Source organism: Chiloscyllium punctatum, chromosome 11 (assembly GCF_047496795.1).
Source record: "Chiloscyllium punctatum isolate Juve2018m chromosome 11, sChiPun1.3, whole genome shotgun sequence".
In the NCBI taxonomy this organism is placed as follows: Eukaryota; Metazoa; Chordata; class Chondrichthyes; order Orectolobiformes; family Hemiscylliidae; genus Chiloscyllium; species Chiloscyllium punctatum.
In genome coordinates, this window is record NC_092749.1 from 87625010 (window position 1) to 87645205 (window position 20196).

Sequence of the window (20196 nt, forward strand, 5' to 3'; positions counted from 1 at the left end):
TGTTGGCCACTCAGCCTTAAAAGCTTGTTCTGGCATGGGTGAAATGTACGTGTGCTCTCTTATCTTTCACTCCATATCTTTTTATGCCATTATAAAAGAAAAGTACTGCAAATGCTGGAGATTTGAAGAAAGACCAGTGCTGAGGAACTCTGCAGATCTAGCTGAGTTCACATGTCAAGTCTGATCTGACTCTTCTGTGGACTCAATGTTAACTTAGTTTCACTCTCCACTGATGCTGCGAGACTTGCTGAGTTTCTCTAGCATTGCTGTTTCTATCCCTTCATTTCATTGCCTAATAAAAATCTATCAATCCATCTTAAAGGTAAATTGCTCAGCATCCATAACCTTTTGAAAAAATACAGATTTCAACTGTTTCGTGAAAACCAGATAATTAATGCCTAATTGCATTTTGTGAAAAACCATACAGTTTTGACCTTTGTGGAATACTGTGGGAGCTCAACTAATGTGGCTGCTGTTGCTTGTACAATGGAGGTATTATATGTTCTTACAGTACTGTTCCATTGCGCCTGTTTATGGGAGCACTGGCTGAAGAACAGAATTATAAAGTATTTCTGTAACAGAAGTAGTGTTGGCTTTGACTGTGTGTTGCGTGCTGAAGTTTTTAAATATTTCCAGCATCAGATAAAACCTTTCTCTGACAGAATCAGATAAATTAATTCTTTGCAACATTTTATTTTGTACCAAGCTCCCATTTCATCAGGCTGACAGTAAACTGAAGGCAATTTTGTAGATTGTAACGGCAGGAGAGCAGTTGAAGAGACTAGACTAGCCCGAAGGAGGAGAGATCAGGCAGAAGGTTGTGGTAGTTGAGCAGGGTATAAGCTGTGGGACTGTATAGTTATTTCGTGTTTTCTTTTGAAACTAAGTGCTTGTTTTGATATGTATGGGCCAGCACCTCACAGGCTGACGTTACCATGAAAGTTCTGCCTTCTCAATGTCACACCTTACCTGAGGTGTGGCCCTCCTGTTAAACTCACCACAGTTGTCTCTCTCAGCCGAGTCATATGGTCCTGTTGGGGCTATGATAACTTTATCTATGCTCCAGGTAGTTGTCAGGTCACACTAGGAGTTTTGAAATAGTAAAAGGAAAATGTAGCAAGATGATTTCTTCTGTTGCATTTTATTCTAAATGGTCATTTTTCAGTGAGTTATCATATTGTCAGTTCATCTCTGGGACCTCTCTTTAAGTCGAACACAAGACTGAGGTACATAAAAATTGCCTGTCCTCCGAACAAGAAAGGGGTGGTATAAATTGAAGATTTGTTTAAAAACAAAGCCTGGGATCTGTTGCTGAATATAGATATATCAATATACTCGGGTTTTGAGATGTTTTACTCTGAATCGCAAATAAGACAGTTTTCAACAATTGATTCTGGCTCTAACTCTGTACTATAACTATATAGTAGTTATTTCCTATGTTATGGAGATGTTGCTGTTTTCTTATGGGATGTTTATGAAGATATTTTATTATTGAGATTTACCCACTTTCTGATAATCCTTGGGATAGAAAATTTATGCTTATCAGTTTTATCATCTCTTCCTCTGAAGTCACCTAAAGGTAATAAGTTGGTTTTTGACAAAATGTGGATTGATCAGGCTTTGGATATAATGATATCACTCTTCAAATTAATCGTAATAGTGTTGAGTTCTTTACCTATCATGTCACTTTATTTTTATTTTTTCCTTACTGTATTTTGGTTAGTTGTACAAGGAGTAAATCAGGTCTGGTATGAACTGAAAATTGGAACTTTTATTTTCCATTGCTCTGTTAAGAGTTGGCCAGTTTGACAATTGAACCTGTCTGTGGTAACGTATTTAACAAAGAATGGCAATAATGCTCACTTCTTCCGGAAGATGACTAACTTGTATGCAGTTATAAGTTACAGGTTGTTCTTCTATAATATGATGGGTACATTCTTGAGCAATCCTGTGCTATATAGAGAAACAGCGCTTAGTGTAATTGCATTACAGCCAACACCCATTTTAAGAGTTCGCACTTGGAAGCAGAGTCCCTAGTTTGTCAATCGCATTATAGTGAATTTGCATGATAGCCGAACGACTTACTATAGGCTAGAGTCCGGACCAGATTTATTTACAGTTCAAAGGTTTCCAGAAGATGCAGAAGAGTCATTAGTAATTCTTCAATGCGCAACTGAGCGAATGTTTTGTTCATAATCCAATGTTTTCCTGAAATTGAAAATAGCAGCAATATGTGAAAATCCAGCTGACATTTGAGTGTCCCCATTAGAACTTGAGGCTGTCTGCCAAGTACTTCAGTTACAGAGACTCCTCACTGATGGGATATATTTTAAACATTTGCAAGCCCTGTTGCATAGAAGAGCAATAGCAGTGGGTAGAAGGGAATTTTGGAGAAGAATTATAGCTCAGGTTGTGGATCAAGTTGTCAGTTTGCTCGCTGAACTGGTGGGTTTATTTTCAGATGTTTCATCACGATACCAAGTAACATCTAGTGATCCAAGCTTCTAGTGAAGCGTTGGTGTTCATTCCTGCTTTTGCTGTGTGTTAGTTTGTTGTGTGTGATATAATTTCTGGTTCTGTTCCTCAGAAGTTGGTAAATGCAGTCCAAATCTCTGTGTGTTAATGAGTTGCGGTTTCTATGCCACACATTTAAGAATTCCTGCTCATGTCTTTGTTTGGCCCGTCTCAGGGTGGATGCATTCTCCTGGTCGAACTGGTGACCATCTTCACAGACAACAAGGGACACCAGTTCGACTGGGACAGGCCAAACAAAGTCACGCGAGGGAATTCCTAGAGGCCTGGCTTTCAAACTGGAACTCCATTAACAAACACAGATTTGTACGGTATTTGCCAACTTGTGAGAAACAACTGGAAATCACATCTCGCACCACAACAGACCAAGACATACACACAGCAAGCGGGACTGAACACCAACGCTTCACTGGAGGCTCACTGATGATGTTCCCTAGCATGGTGATGAAATGTCTGAAAACAAACCCACCAGCAAACTCCCAACCTATTAGAAGAGAACTTGTGGGATGTGGTGCTCCCATGCAAATTGCATGCCAACTGATTTGGAGCTAGAACTGTCAGCTGCATCAAAATCTTAGGTGTGTTTCTCATAGCTCTGAGTGTACACATGCCACGTGGCCTCTGGCTCACTGCCACCTACACCAACGGCAATAAATTCTGGCCTTGCTCATCCCAAGCGCAGATTTTGAAGAAACAAAATCTTTTAGTTGTTTTAAGTTTTTAACATGTTCAGTTTTATGCTTTTTATTACCCAGAATCAGAGGACAGAGCTGATGCATGACACTTTTTAATGCAGTTACGTTATGATTTGGAATACATTGTCTGAAAGTGGGATGGAAGCAGATTGAGTGGTAACTTTGGAGAAGGGGCAGAGGAATTAAATTGGGTATTATTCCAAAGAGCCAGCAAAGTTCCAATGCACTGAATGGCTTTCCATATGGTTAGCGCTGCTGCCTCACAGCGCCAGAGACCCGGGTTCATTTCCTGCCTCAGGCGACTGACTGTGTGGAGTTTGCACATTCTCCCAGTGTCTGCGTGGGTTTCCTCCGGGTGCTCCGGTTTCCTCCCACAGTCCAAAGATGTGCAGGTCAGGTGAATTGGCCATGCTAAATTGCCCGTAGTGTTAGGTAAGGGGTAAATGTAGGGGTATGGGTGGGTTGCGCTTCGGTGGGGCGGTGTGGACTTGTTGGGCCGAAGGGCCTGTTTCCACACTGTAATGTAAACTAATCTAATATACTGTGATTCCATGATGTCCTTTTATAGCTGCTTATAGCAAGCTCTTGAATGTAGTCTCTATAATAGTAATAAGTAAATGGCTCATTGTAGAGGTATGTGTGGCTCCACCTTGGTAAGATAAACAGAGCTAACATATGGCAGTAGACTTGATATTTTTGCGTTGGATCCATTTGTCCGGATTCTTTTTGGGCAGTAATGTTCCGTTAGGATTACAAACACATAGTTGTCCAAGTTAGTCCTTTTAAAAAATCAAGTAGGACTTTTGTAAAACCAGTGCCATAAGACACACTAGTTTGCCTAAAATTAATGGTTATTGAATTTATAGTTAAAACGCTCTGTCCCCTCAAGTGAAGGTAACCTTTAGCATAGCTAATTCATAAATAAATTAATCATGCCTATTTCTGTTGTATGGTTAGCCATTTTAAACTTTGTGAAAGAGTTTTTGCCTTGGATTTCATATTTTTATATTTTATTGCTTGCACTTTTAAATGACATGAAACCAAAGGCCAAATAGCAAAACAATTTGAGCTTTGTTGCAGTTTGTTGTTATCAAAACTTGTACTGGTTTTAGATGGATGAAAACTCAGCTGCCACTTTCTTGGCCCTTCCCTTATTTAAAGTATACCCTGATGAATAGCAGGAATTGTGCTCTGAGGTTCACAAATTTTATTTTGTATCAGTTTCAGTTGACTAGTTGGTTATAGTATTGTAGTAATTCTGCTCTCACAATGAAATTAATTATTCAAATTCATGCCGCAGGCTGATTAAGTATTTTCCACTGTTGGTTTTATAATTAAGTAACATATCATCAAAGCTTTTAGGTTAATGTGATTCAGCCTTATGTGAAGGTGAGTTGAGTGCAAATTTCTGTTTTATGATGCTACCCAATACTCATTCCATAGACTGTCAGTCTTTGGCTCTGGTGACCAAAGGAAAACATATTTTGTTATGGGAACTGAATTAAAAAATGAAATATGTTTATTCCTTGCTTGATTGCTTTTTTTTATTGTTTAGTGATGTGGTTAATTATGGCTTCAACATTAAACCATTATTAAAGTTAAGCAGATATTTTAGATTGCTTCTATTAATTTGATATTGTTAGAACTAATCAGGTTGCATATTTTACTATTGACAGTTTCAGGTCTGACAAAATATATCCCTGCTTTAGCATTCCAAATGTGCCCATTTACCTCTACTTACAATTTAAAGTTTTCATTTTGATATATAATATATAGCTATTAAATATTATAATCCCAGTTCAGAAAATATTGGGCAAACCTGATATTTTTTAAAATCTGGTTTGTTAGACCATAAACCACGTAAAGAATACAAAGTGTGGAATATTCCTAGAGTACTGACCTTTGACAATGTTGGAAATGAAGTCCCTTTAAAAATTGACCAGAGCGCGCACTAGAGATAATGGAGAGCAGTTGATGCTCATTGGAACATACATTTAGGGGCTGGTGGGCTCCTGTGGCACAATGGTGGTATCCCTATCTCTGGACTAGAAGGCCCAGGTTTAAATTCCATGTGCTCCAATCATATGTGATAACATCTCTGAACAGATTGATTAGGAAATTTAGAAAAGGCTGTTTTCTTCATTAGGGTGGTTGGTTCAAAAAGAGATAACCGATTGGAGCTTGTATTGAACTATGAAATGCAAATAACAGTTGTAGAAAACTAACTCCTGTTTCCTGCTTTGGTAAATGGGCGCTCAACAATACAATGTGGCAGTAGAGGATTAATTTTGATCCGTTCACATCGGAAGATAATTTTTTATCTGACAAAAGTATTGCTTCCAGGACTTCCTGTTGCAAAACAACTGAGTCATGTTTTCGGTGGTCTAACTATGATCACCCGCTTATTTTTTTGGAATTTGAATCGTGGAAACAATGGAGGAATGAAATGTAAATCTGAACTCTCTTTCCGTATCCAAGAGGAAATGAGGAATGGATTTGGATTTGTCTTTAACTGGAAAAAGCAAAGCATTTTTAGAACTGAATGAAAGCTACTTTGATGCTGAAGATTTACAAGAGAGCTAATTTGTCGGATGTCTACGAGAAGTGGTTGACTTCCGATAATTTAAGGTGACGGCCAATCAGCCCGTGGAATGATAAATCATGAATTTTGATTACTTTTTCAGTCTTTAATCTAACATCAAAATACTGGAGTCTGTGCTTTAAAATTATTTTACACTTATTATCCATTTGGATAGATATTTGATTTTGACTGGTCTACGTTCTGTGGTAATGATTCTCTTCTCTTTTAAAACAAATGGCTGCTGCCCTAAACCAATTCAATTCCAGCTGCCTTTTTGTCACAAATTAGATATTCTGCAGTGGTACAGAGAATGGAGGACTCCATGGTTTTTGACTTTCAAGATCATTGGAGCCTTGCCATAGACACTTGTATCAAGAGGGTGTTGCTGACAAGTATTCTGAGATCATTTGTACTTTTACTAGATGATGTGGATCAGGACGATGCATGAGATTTGGATTGCCACCAAAAACAATGGAATCCTAGAAATACACAAGGAGTGATCAATAGGCATTTTCACTGTAAGTCAGGGTATGCAAGGAATTGTCCTAAAACCAGGAATAGAAATTCACTTCAAATATATTAAACAGGTGGTTCTATTGATGCTCATTGCGGCATATATTTAAGGGCTGTGGTGGGCTTTTGTGGCACAATGATGGTATCTCTACCTCTGGACTAGGAGAAAATAAGCCCCACAAATATTGTATCAGTTGTTCAAAATTGAAATTGGGCCGTGAATATCTTTGTCTGCAGTTTATTCAATTATGCTCTAATTGGATGATGGATGTACCTCAGTGTAGCATTAATTGGAAAACTCTTACTTCAAAAGCTTTGACTAAGCAAGTTAATGTACACTTAAAGAATACAAAAGCACCACCTGCTTTATTTTGAGGGGTGATAGGAGGACCATTCCAATATTAATGTACTATAAGATCTAAATGGAAAAATGAGGTCAGGTTAGAGTAATTACTTTTGACATCAATGAGTTGTAGCGATACTGGAATCAATGGAGAAAAGCTCTGTTGGTTGGAGTCATACCTGGCCCATTAGAAGATGGTTGTGGTTTTTGGAGGCCAATCATCTCAGTTCATGACATCGTTGCAGGATTCGCTAATGATAGTGACCTCGGTCCAGCTACCTTCAGCTGCTTCATCTGTGACTGTTCCCCATTTAGAGGAACCTTGATTATGCGAAGGACACAGGCAGGGAATATTTCATTCAGTTAGTCGAAATTCAGATAATCGAATGCTGGATAACATAATTTAACCGAGCATCGGGATCTTGTGATTTTGCCAGATAATCGAGGTTCCTCTGTATAAGGTCAGAGTTGGAGATGTCTGCTAATGTTCAGCACTATCCGTGCTGCTGCATGTATTGAAGCAGTCCATGTCCAAATGCAGCAAGGCGTGGACAATAGCTAAGCTTGGGCTAAAAAATCAGAAGTAATATTCCTGCCACAAATGCCAGGCAATGATCATCTCCAAAAAGATAATCTAGCCATTGCCTCTTGACATTCAATGGCATAACCATCACTGAGCCCCCGACTATCAACATTCTAGCAGGAAAGGGTGTTGGTGAGGACTGCAGATGCTGGAGAGTCATAGTCAATAAAGTGTGGCACTGGAAAAGGCACAGCAGGTCAAGCAGCATCCGAGGGGCAAGAGAGTTGACATTTCGGGCATAACCCTTCATCAGGACTGGGGAGGGGGAAGGGGTCTGACAAGAGTAGAGGATATTTAATACAGATATGAGAACATCCCATCTGCACATGATCCCTTCCAAGCCACTCACTGACTTGATTTGGAAATATATTACTGTTTCTTCACTGTCACTGAGTCAAAATTCTGGAATTGCCTCCCTAATGACATGGTGAACCAACCTAGGGCGCATGTACTTCTACCAACACAAATGTGGTCCTGAATGACTTAGCATTATTGCTTGAACATCTTTGAGAAGAGCAAAGATGAAGTTCACTGAATGAGGATGTTGTTCTATTCACTTGAAGAATCCGTGTTTCTCACTTAGAAAATTGGCCCCTGGAAATGAGTCTGACCAGCAAGAGGATGAACCAAATGTTGCATAGATGGTTTTCCCACCCATCATCACAAAAATTAAAGCAGCTGCTGCCAGATGCTGGAGATGCAGTTAAAGAAGTTGAATCCCTTGTTCAACAAATCAATATATCCTTTTTTTGGAAGACCCCACCATACCAAGTTATAAATGTCCCATTAGCCTAGGAATTTAATGAAACGCTGTTTATGAACCTGAATGTATGGGGCATAGGATTAAAATATTTGTTACATTTTGTAGATATGGCTATTAGATTCAGCGTTATCTACTGTAATAAGCAACAAAGAGAAATAGACAATAATAGATTCTTTATGGATAAGTGGGTTGGCATAACTCCAGAGTGCCAACAAGATTTATGACAATTACAACATTTAAAATGTATCTAGATGGATATATGAATAGGAACGATTTAGAGGGATATGGGTCAAGTGCTGGCAAATGGACTAGATTAGTTTAGGATATCTGGTCAGCGTGGACAAGTTGAACCTAAGGGTCTGTTTCCATGCTTTACATCTCTGACTCTAACACATGAGAATATGCAAAACATTTTTCTTTGGACATGTGCAAGTACTTAAATATAGTAATGCAAATGAACATTGCAGAAAGTCCATTTGACAATGGTTTGTGTAGAAGAAATCATGCAGTAGCTGATGACATGTTACCCAAGATGAATTGAATTATCAGCTTCATTTTCTCTACCCACTTAAATGTGCTATACGATGGCAAGACAGAGTTTATCAAAGTTGCAAGCATGAGAAAAAATTCAGAGAACATTACACTTCATTCAACCATTTTGGGAAACTTCTGTTTTCATGACCGGGTTTACAATTAGTGGACTTAAAGAATGGAAAGGTCTGTGAAAAAAATTAGAGGATGTGATGGGAAGGCTCTTAACAGTACAGCATGGCCGCCACGGTGGCACAGTGGTTAGCACTGCTGCCTCACAGCGCCAGAGACCCTGGTTCAATTCCCGCCGGCGGCGACTAACTGTGTGGAGTTTGCACGTCCTCCCCGTGTCAGCGTGGGTTTCCTCCGGGTGCTCCGGTTTCCTCCCACAGTCCAAAGATGTGCAGGTCAGGTGAATTGGCCATGCTAAATTGTCCGTAGTGTTAGGTAAGGGGTAAATGTAGGGGTATGGGTGGGTTGCGCTTCGGCGGGGCGGTGTGGACTTGTTGGGCCGAAGGGCCTGTTTCCACACTAAGTAATCTAATCTAAAAAAACATGGGAAACAGACCATAAAAGCACTTTCCCGCCAAGTAGTAAAGGTGCATTATGCATTTTCACGAAGGGTTGCAGGCAAAGATGATAATAAAATGGCACATTGGGTGTTTCTTGTGATGTGAAATACAGAGGGGGGAGATTTGATAGTTCAAATGGTAGGCACAGATGCATGTGCTAATCGTGGTGAGTGAGATTGTCTGCCTGAAGTGGGTTCGGGTGTGGTGTGCCAGCCAGAAGGATCAGAATATTGGAGAAAGGCCCTGCATTGAGCTGGTAGGTCTATGGGCAAATACAAAAATTGCTTAATTATCCAAAAGGAAGCTAGAGAGATATGAGGGCATTGGAGTGGAGTCATAATTTGAGAGATATGCATCACTGAGTGAAAGAGAGTGATTTATAGCCAATCCTGACAGGAATAGATTAGATTAGATTAGATTACTCAGTGTGGATGAGGTGTCGGTGAGGAAGCACTGTGGGGCCAGTGACCATAATTATTTTGGTTTAAAAATAGTGATGGAAAAGGATTGACTGGATCTAAACGTTGAAGCTCTAATTTGGAGGAAGTCCAATTTTGACGATACTAGGCAAGAACTTTTAAAAGTTGATTGGGGGCAGATGTTTGCAGGTAAAGGGGCAGTTGGGAAGTGGGAAGCCTGCAAAAATGAGATCATGAGAGTCCAGAGGCAGTATAATCGTGTCTGGGTGAAAGGCAAGGCTGGGAGGTGTAGGGAATACTGGATGACTAGAGAAATTTGGTCAAGAAAAAGAAGGAAGCATATGTCGGGTATTGACAGCAGAGATGGGTTGAATCCTTAGAGTACAAAGGCAGTAGGAGTATTTTTTTGGCGGGAGATCAGGAAAGCAAAAAGCGGACATGAGAGAGTTTTGGCAAATAGGTTTAAAGAAAATCCAAAGGAATTTTAAAATTCCATTAAGGACAAAAGGATAGCTAGTGGTTCCACACATAAGCTGACTTGCTAATCTCTGAGGACCCCTCAAAAGATCAGCAAGTCAGCCTATGTGTGGAACCGCAAGAGATGAAGAGATACTAAGCGAGTATTTTGCATCAGAGTTTACTGTGGAGAAAGAGATGGAAGATATAGAATGTGGGGAAGCAGATGGTGACATCTTGAAAAATGTCCATGTTACAGAGGAGGTGTTGGTGGCTTAAAACGCATAAAGGTGGATAAATCCCTGGGACCTGATCAGGTGTGCCCTGGAACTCTGTGGGGAGTTGGGAAGTGATTGCTGCACCCCTTGCTGAGATATTTGATTAGATTAGATTCCCTACAATGCGGAAGCAGACCCTTCAGCCCAACCAGTCCACATCGACCCTCCGAAGAGTAACCCACCCAGACCCATTTCCCTAATGCACCTAATACTATGGGCAATTTAGCATGGCCAATTCACTTGACCTGCAAATATTTGGACTGTGGGAGGAAACCGGAGGAAACCCTCGCAGACACTAGGAGAGTGTGCAAACTCCACACAGGTCGTTGCCCGAGGCTGGAATCAAACCTGGGACCCTGGTGCTGAGAGGCAGCAGTGCTAACCACTGAGCCACCGTGTCACCCTGTGTATTATTGATAGTCACAGGTGAGATGCCTGAAGACTGAAAGTTGGCTAACGTGGTGCCACTATTTAAGAAAGGTGGTAAGGAAAGACCAGGGAACGATCAACTGATGAGCCTGGCATCTGTGGTGGGCAAGTTGTTGGAGGGAATCCTAATGGACAGGACTTACTTATGTTTGGATAGGCAAGGACTGATTAGGGATAGTCAACATGGCTTTGTGCGTGGGAAATCATGTCTCACGAACATGATTGAGTTTTTTGAAGACATAACAAAGAGGATTGATGAACGCAGAGTGGTGGACGTGATCCAAATGGACTTCACTAAGGTGTTCGACAAGGTTCCTATGGTAGACTGGTTAGCAAGGTTAGATCACATGGTATACAGACAAAACTAGCCATTTGGTTACAGAACTGTCTTGAACACAGACAGAAGGTGGTGGTAAAGGGTTGCTTTTTAGACTGGAGGACTGTGACCAGTGGTGTGTCACAAGGATCGATTCTAAGAACACTTTTTTTGTCATTTATATAAATGATTTGGATGTGAACATAGGTATGGTTGTAAGTTGCAGATGATACCAAAATTGGAAGTGTAGTGGACAGTGAAGAAGGTTACCTCAGTACAACGGGATCTTGATCAGATGGGCCAATAGGCTGAAGTGAGGCAGATGGAATTTAATTTAGATAAATGTGAGGTACTGCATTTTGGAAAGGCAAATCAGAGCAAGACTCATACACTAAATGGTAAGGTCCTGGGGAAAGTTGTTGAACAGAGACCTTGGAATGTAGGTTCATGGCTCCTCGAAAGTGGGGTTGCAGGTAGATAGGATAGTGAAGAAGGCGTTTGGTATGCTTTCCTTTATTGGTCAGAGCATTGAGTATAGGTGTTGCGAGGTCATGTTGTGGATGTCACTTTTGGAATGTTCTGGTCTCCCTGCTGGAGGAAGGGTGTTGTGAAACTTAAAGATTGACCAGGATGTTGGCAGTGTTTGGGGGGGAGGGGGGGTTGAGCTATTGGGGGAAGCTGAATAGGCTAAGGGTGTTTTCCTGGAACATTGGAGGCTGAGGGATGACCTTACAAAGGTTCATAAAATCATGAGGGGTGTGGATAAGGTAAATGTACCAGAAGTTTTCTCTGTGGTGGGGGGACTCCAAAACTAGAGGGCACAGGTTTTAGGGTAAGAGGGGAAAGATTTAAAAGGGACCTAAGGGGCAGCTTTTTCACACAGAGGTTGATGCGTGTATGGAATGAGGAAGTGGTGGAGACTGGTGCAATTACAACATTTAAAAGTCATCTGGGTGGGTATATGAATAGGAAGGGGTAAGAAAGATATGGGCCAAATGCTGGCAAATGGGACTAGAGATATTTAGGATATCTGGTTGGCATGGACGAGTTGGACCAAAGCGTCTGTTTCCGTGCTGTACATCTGTGACTGTAACTCAAATTTGGAGAATACTCAGGTTGCAGATAAACGTCAGCCCTGCTGTACAGAAAGCATCATTGTCAAATGGGACCAAAAGGTCAAGGAAAGGTTGCGAACCAGAAGTTTTGAGCAGTGCCTGGGTGACAGATCAGTATCAATTCACCTATAGTGGGCAATGTGGTTTTCAAAATATTTTTGACACTCTTTAACCACCCGTTCATGGGGTCTAAGTCCACAAATCTAAAAGCAGCTTTTCTGGAGGGTAACTTACTTTAGAGAGAAGTGTACCTACAGCATTTTGAAGGAAGCATCCAACCTAGGTATCTCTGGAAATTGAATAAAATATTTGTGTGTTGGTAAATGCTTCCTTGTGTAGTATTTTTTGGTGATGGCACCAAGGTGGGTACCTTTATGATGCATGGTGTCGATTGTTTTCTTAATGGGGTAGCAAAATGAGTTTGAGAAGGGATTTGAAATCGTGCTTCAGGTCCTTTTGGATATGTTGGTTTGGAGATGAAGTAGTTTGAATCAGATGTCATTTCACATCAACAATCTTTCTTGCAAAGTGCTAGTTCCATCATCATTGGTCTTGTCAGGTCTGCATATAAAGATGTGACTGTTTATGTTGAAATGGAGTAATTGCTGGCTTGTCAGAAAGCTCAATTGGTTAAGTGTGCAAACGAGAGCAGATGTAAATTTTGCTGAGTTAGAACTTTGGATGAAAAAATTGAAATGCTGAGCACATCTAAAAAGTAAGTTGAAATGTACAGATGTGTATGCTGAAATTTTCATATTTAGATGATCCTGAAAACATTTTTTGTGATGTCTCACCTGCCAACCTCATTGAGGAATTTTTCAGTGTAGGTGGTTCATAATTCCTCATGGCAGGGTGCATGGGAAGAATGGGAAAAGTAGCTTTGTGGTTTGGGAATTCAAACAATGAGCATGGAAACTTTTGCACTGGTAGATGTGATGGATATAGTGTTTTATTTATCTAAGGTTTAGAAGAAATGTTCTGTGTAAGGGGTCTCTAGGAACCATACCTATTGAATGCTATCTACATAACAAACCCTTGGGACAGTGTACATTCTACAAAATATGTAAATGAAATTAAACTGAGAATAAAAATAGCAGTCTAAAGCAAATTTTGGAGCAAATTAAAATATCAAAACACAGATGGGGGCATATAAGCTAGCATTTATTGTGTTATTTTACTAAAGGAAATGACTAATGAGAAGTTAGGGGAACGTGGAAGAAGGACACTTTGTATTGTAAACCTTAGGAATGTTAAATTTATTTTCGGTGTGTATCTTTTAAGTATGTTTGTGAAATATTATTTTTTTAGAAAAGGTTCTGACAGCGTTGGAAATAATGGTCTCTTTATGAAATACCCAGGACATGCTCCAGAGATAATCGAGAGCAACTGATGCTCATTGGAGCATGCATTTAACTCCTTCACGAAGGGTGGTTGTTTAGGTAGGGATGTGAGTAGATTGTTGTTTGTACTGAAATCTGAAAAGCTAATTAATATTTGAGCAAGGCAGACTGACTCATAATTTGATTTAATAGATAATTAGCAGTGTAACAATCCTGAATCATGGGTAAATGTATGTCATCTCTTTCTTCTTCAGAAATGTCTGCAGTGGCCGAAATAGTTTAGCATATGTTAGCAGCAGGGACAGTTTAAGCAATAATGATTTCTACACCATATTATAGGCCTATGATCTATGAAGGCAGCTCAAGTCTTGTGCTATGATGGAAACCAGCCTCTCTGGTTATAGTGGTAGCAAATATTTGTTCACGGCAACTGTGGTACTTAAAGGCAGCCAGCCTGTAGAAATGAAGTCACTAAATCAATGTTTTGCTTTAGTTTTCAGTGTAGAGGACATTGTGTCATCCCAATAATAATGGATAATTCAGAGTTAATATAAAAAAGGAGGAACTTAGAACAATCATCATTACCACTAGGGAATAAGTTCTGAGCAAACTGTTGAGATTGAAAGCAGATCAGTCCTCCAGGGCCTGATAGTTTGTATTCTAGGATCCTAGAGGAACATCGAACATTACTGCGCAGTGCAGGCCCTTTTGCCCTCTATGTTCCTTCGACCTGTGAAATCAGTCTGAAGCCCATCTAATCTACAATGTTCCATTTTCATCCATATGTCTATCCAATGACTGTTTAAATGCCCTTAAAGTTGGCAAGTCTACTGCTGCCACAGGCAGGTTGTTCCACGACCCTACTGGTCTGAGTAAAGAAACTACCTCTGACATCTGTCCTATATTTATCACCCCACAATGTAAAGCTATGTCCCCTCGTACTAGCCGTCACCATGCAAGGAAGGGATAGCAGAGATAGTGGACCCTTTGCTTATAATATTCCAACATTCGCCGGATACCAGAATGGCTTCATTGGATTGGAAAAATGCTAATATAACACCCTTATTCAAAAAGAGAGGGAGGCACAAGGTATGACGCTACAGAACAGTTTAACATATGGATGTAGGTTTGCTCGCTGAGCTAGAAGGTTCGTTTTCAGTTGTTTTGTCACCATTCTCGGTAACATCTTCACTGAGCCTCTGGATGAAGCACTGGTGGTGTAGCCTGCTTTCTATTTGTGTTTGAGTTTCCTTGATTTGGTGATATTATTTCCTGTGGTGACATCATTTTCTATAGGAAATTCCATATGAGATCCCAAATACACAAATAGAAAACAGGCTATACAGCCAGTGCTTCATCCGGTGGCTCCCTGAAGAGGTTACCCAGTATGGTGACGAAATGTCTGAAAACGAACCTTCCAGCTCAGCGAGCAAACCTACACCCAGAAACTCAACCTGAGCTACAAATGTTCTCAAAAGAAAGGTTAATCATATCATTGGGAACTTTAGAATCCATCATTAAGAAAGTAATAACAAGACACTTAAAAATCAAAATGCAATCCATCGCAGTCAGTGTGGTTTTATGAAGGGTAGGTCATGCTTGATTAAATTTCTATAGTTCCTTGAAGGTGTAATAAGCAAAGCGGATAATGGGGATTCTGTTGATTGTATAATATATTTTGACTTCAAGGTGGTGCTGCACAAAATGTCAAGATACAAAATTAGATTACATGGGGTTAGGGGTATTTATTACTTGGCTAGAGTATTGGCTAACGAAGAGTAAGCAGTGAATTGGGTTGAAAAGAAATTGGTGTTTTTCTGGTTGTAACTGCGGGGGTGCCACAGAGTTCGGTCTTGGGCCCATCTATTTACAATCTCTTTTAATGACCTGGATGCAGCAATAGAAGTACTATAAACAAATTTGCAATTGACACTAAAATAGGTGGAGAAAATAAGTTGTCGTGAAAAAGTAAAAATTTACAAGTGGGTATGGATTGATTAGGTGAATGGACAAAATGTGGCAGATGAACTGAAAGGGTGAGATTATCAGTTTTGGTTAGAGGAATAGAAAGACTATCTGTAATCTAAATGGAGAGAAACTTCAGTAGCAAAAGTGTTGGCAGCAAGAGCTTGTCTAAATGCTGTCAGTGGCAGTTCACTTACTAATGTGGATTGCATACAAAAGACAGTGCTCTTCCCTTAATCCTGAAAAAGGACAGAAAAAAAAGCATTGTGCTGTACAGGGATCTTGCTGTCTAATTAAGAAGCTTTGATTTCTCCCAAAAGACTTTCTTACCTAGTCTTTTGACCTGATAGGGAAATTCCATGTGTCGATTTACTGTGCTGCTAATGTGATTAGTTGCCTGGGAGATGGGTCCTAAAGAAAATGTTGGCATATTTAAATGTAGTGTGGTTCTGGAAATGTGTACAGCAGGTCAGGCAGCATCTGAGGAACAGGAGAATCAACGTTTTGGGCAAAAGCCCTTCAGGATTCCTGATGAAGGGCTTTTACCCAAAATGTCGATTTTCCTGCTCTTCGGATGCTGCCTGACCTGCTGTGTTTTTCCAGCACCACACTCTCAACTCTAATCTCCAGCATCTGCAGTCCTCACTTTCGCCTATATTCAAAAGTAGATTCCTATGCTACAGTAGGAATGCCTCTTTGACATGACTGCATATATGGAACTGCACCTGGTATTTAAGTGAGATTAGATCGTTTGGATTAATGTGATTGTCAGGAGGAAAATCCTCTACTTTTTGTTGGAATCACTTTTTAAATTATGTACACAGAAGAAAAGGTCGTTGAGCTCACACAAATTCACTATGTTCTACACTCATCCCTGTGACCATGCTGTGCTTCTCCCAGAAGTAAAGCAAGAAGGAATTACTGCATCATATTCCCTCTTCTATTTATCCCCTTGAGGACAAGCAGGCAAACCTCGGGAAATTCTGAGTAGGTCATTAATCAAATGTTTTCTGTCTGGCTGCTATAGTTTTTCATAAATATGCTTTACACCTTAAAGAAAAACTGCAAGGAAGCAGCCCACTTTAGGATAGTTATTCTGAACATTGAACATTCTTAAAGATTTTATCTTCAGCTTTCCCAATTGAAGTATTGCTGTCCAGTTCTGTTCAACCACGTCACCTCGAAACATCTTATTCACTTGTATGCTACTGATGTTTTTAATAATTTTAAGATCCAAATCCAATCTCACGTCAGTGCCTGTCCAGTTAGTATAGATGCAAATGATCATAGAAAATTTTAGTATATTTGGGCCAGTGATTATCCGCAGAACACCCTTGCATCATTATATGATCCAATATGATTGAGACGTATGGGAATTCCAGTGAATTTCACCAAACACTTGGTTGAACTTCTCTGTGATCTAATTTATACTAATTGGTCAATGCAATAGATCTTAAGACCCTGTTCATCTTGGTGACAGCACCCAAACCTTTGAAGAGCAATCAATGACTACCTTAAGTAGTCTTTTTTGCATCCTTACCTGTTAGAAACATGAGTTTTATAAATCTGTTTATGTAGTTGTACATCATTTTATCTTCGAGTCATCGAGATGTACAGTACGGAAACAGACCCTTCGGTCCAACATGTCCATGCCGACCAGATATCCCAACCCAATCTAGTCCCACCTGCCAGCATCTGGTTCGTATCCCTCCAAACCCTTCCTATTCATATGCCCATCCAGATGCCTTTTAAATGTTGCAGTTGTACTAGCCTCCACCACTTACTCTGGCAACTTATTCCATACACGTACCACCCTCTGAGTTTAAAAAGTTGTCTCTTAGGTGTCTTTTTCATTCAGAGGGTGGGTATGCAACCACTTCTCCAGCATCCTAAAATTAAATAGCTATGCTTCGTCTTCTGTCTCAGATTCTATTTGCCCAATGTTTGAGAGAGTTTATTGACTGTACTCTGTTTTAATTTAATAGGAAGGAACTTGGCATCAATCCTGGATATTCCACTAAGAGAGAGATTTTTGAATAGACAGTGTATTCCTGTCACAATCTCTTTTAAAATGGATTTACTTGGGCATAGAAACTTCCAGGACTTTGTGTCTTCTGTGTGTTTGGAACTTTCATTGTCAACTTAAGTATTTCCTATGGATTTTTTTTGGAGATGCATTGTAATGTGAATCGATCAGAAATAAGTTCTGTCACTCAGCCTGAAGTTAAGATCTAGAATTCTGGTGTTTGTATATTATGAAATTTATTCAACTGTGTATATGTGTATCTGTGAATATAATACAAATACAGTATCCCAATTTACTTCAAACCACAATATTTGCAGTCACACTGTTTTTTCATTAATATTATTCTCTCTGCTGTTCTTTCAACCTTAGTCCACAGGTGGGTTAGTCCACAGTATCCTCAGCTTTTTATCTAAGCATCTCAAAGGATAGGAAAAGAAAAGCAAAAGCCTTAAGTAATAAGAAATTGTATTTACTTCTATGTTGATGGTAGATCAATTCAGTTGTGCATGAGCAGTGAGAATACAGTAGCTCAGAACTATGTTCTAGAGTGAAGAAAACTTAATGGCTGTTGTAATGTTTTATCAGGAACGCCATTGTCAGAGAAGCAGTTGAATAGTTAAGTGTTAAGGGCATTAGATTCATACTTGCTTTCTTTTCATTTTTAGCTACTGAATGTTGTTGTAGTGGTACTATTGCTTGAATGATGCCTGCTGAAGTATTCTACTATACTGTTTTACTTTCATTATGCTTAGCCAAGTTCTGGGTGAAACTTGAGTTAGAGCAGTCTCCTTTGCAAATTGTAATCTTTCTTTCTTTACATTTCAGAAAAAGTGACTGTGCCAAAGCAGCTGACATCTAAAGACAAGAACATTGAAAATGTAACTGTAATCAGTGATAAGCATGGGAAGAAACAGCGCTCCAATATGCGAACAACAGAAAGAGACCATAAGCAAACAGTGCAATGTGCATTTATGTTAGACCCTATCACTGGGTCTTCTGCAAAGAATTCAATTCCTAACAAGCCTTACCTCTGCCTTAGCTGTAGTAACTCCAACTCTCCAGTCTCGGTGCCCGTTAACAGACCGACACGGCAGACTTCTAGAACAGATTGCCCAGCTGACCGCTTGAAATTCTTTGAAACTTTGCGATTACTTCTTAAGCTTACCTCAGTTTCTAAACGAAAGGAGAAGGAGCAGAGGGGTCAGGAAAATACCTCTTATGAATTGAACAGATCAAATGAACTTATTTGGCTGGAGCTACAGGCCTGGCATGCAAGTCGTAGCATAAGTGATCAGGATGTTTACCTATACACTGCGCGCCAAGCTGTCCCTGATATTATTGATGAAGTTTTGAACTTCAAAGTAAATTATGGAAATCTCTGTGCTTGCAAAAGGGATGGTTATGTTGACGCTGCTGGAGATGATGAGATTTTTCAACAGAAGACTGAATGCTTTAGGACTTCAGGAACACATGTCTTTGGTCACAGTAATTATCAGGAGCACATCCAGTGTCAGAGAGTTGCATTTGAGCAGGTTAAAAGTATTATGGAGCTGCTAGAGTCTGTGGAAGCACTTTATCCGTCATTGCAGGCCCTTCAGAAAGACTATGAGAGGTACGCTGCAAAGGACTTTCAAAGCAGAGTGCAGGCACTCTGCTTATGGCTAAACATAACTAAAGATCTGAACCAGAAATTGAACTTAATGCGCACAGTCTTGGGCATTGAGAAATTACCAAACATTGGCTGGCCAGTGTTTGAAATTCCATCTCCTCGTCCTTCTGGAGCAAGTGACCCAGATGAGGAAGAGGACAATAGTGACAACTGCTCACAGACTTGCCTGTTGGAAAATGAAGATGCGCGTGGTCATGAAGATGAAATCACTGAGTCAGAAAATGACAGCGAATATAGTGCATGTAAGCACAAAGCAGGGATACATGTTCATTTTCAGTCTTTGGATGGTCTCCCAAAGAAATTTGAAAGATCCATGTCTGAAGATGAAGCACCATTAATGGGAAATCACACTGCTGAGTGCCCATCTGACACTAGTGTCAACAGAAATTGTCAAACCTCTATTTATAGGCCTTTTGTTGATAAAGCACTGAAACAAATGGGATTACGGAAGCTCATAATGAGACTTCACAAGTTAATGGATGGGTCCCTACAAAGGACTCGAATAGCACTGGAGAAAGATGTTAGTACACTGGAGGTAAGAGCTCTGACTTACAGTGGTAACAATGCTGAAATTATGAAGGTTTTAAAACTTTTTTCAAGACATTAGTCATATTTTACATTTGTTTTTGCCTTTTATGACATTATTAAATACTTTTAACTAATACTGAATGTTATAAAGTTGCATCTATCAGGACATTATAGACAATGGCTGGTACGAAAGTAAAAATACAAAATATTGATGATATTAGTATGCCAAACAACATCTGTAGAGAGAAAAAAAGTTAACATTTCAGGTCAGTGGACATTTTATGAGAACTGGAGGACATCAGTGATTTACCAGGTTTTCAGAAAGAGCAGAGTCAAGGAGTGTACTGAAAAGAATGAATTAAAAAAAGAATGTCTGTGATAGGGCAGGGATGATTAAATACAGTAAAGGATAATGTTGGCAAAAGGAATGGTAATGATACAAATTGAGGTTTGGAAGTCAAACATGAGAAGAGAAACACCAACTTGAAAGGAACTAACTGAATGTAAAACATACTAAGGCATGTCACTGGAGTGTTGCCAAG

General features: G+C 39.8%; 1 protein-coding gene across 7 annotated transcripts in view; it reads left to right on the top strand.

The window, feature by feature from the left end:
* The window catches only part of map3k4 (mitogen-activated protein kinase kinase kinase 4), a 204090-nt gene that overhangs the window by 70102 nt on the left and 113792 nt on the right, over positions 1–20196 (top strand). For all 7 annotated transcript variants that reach the window (XM_072581200.1, XM_072581199.1, XM_072581197.1 and 4 more), the window contains one exon: positions 18283–19661. In XM_072581200.1, the coding sequence (XP_072437301.1) occupies positions 18283–19661 (1379 nt within the window). The remainder of the gene's footprint in view (positions 1–18282; positions 19662–20196) is intronic.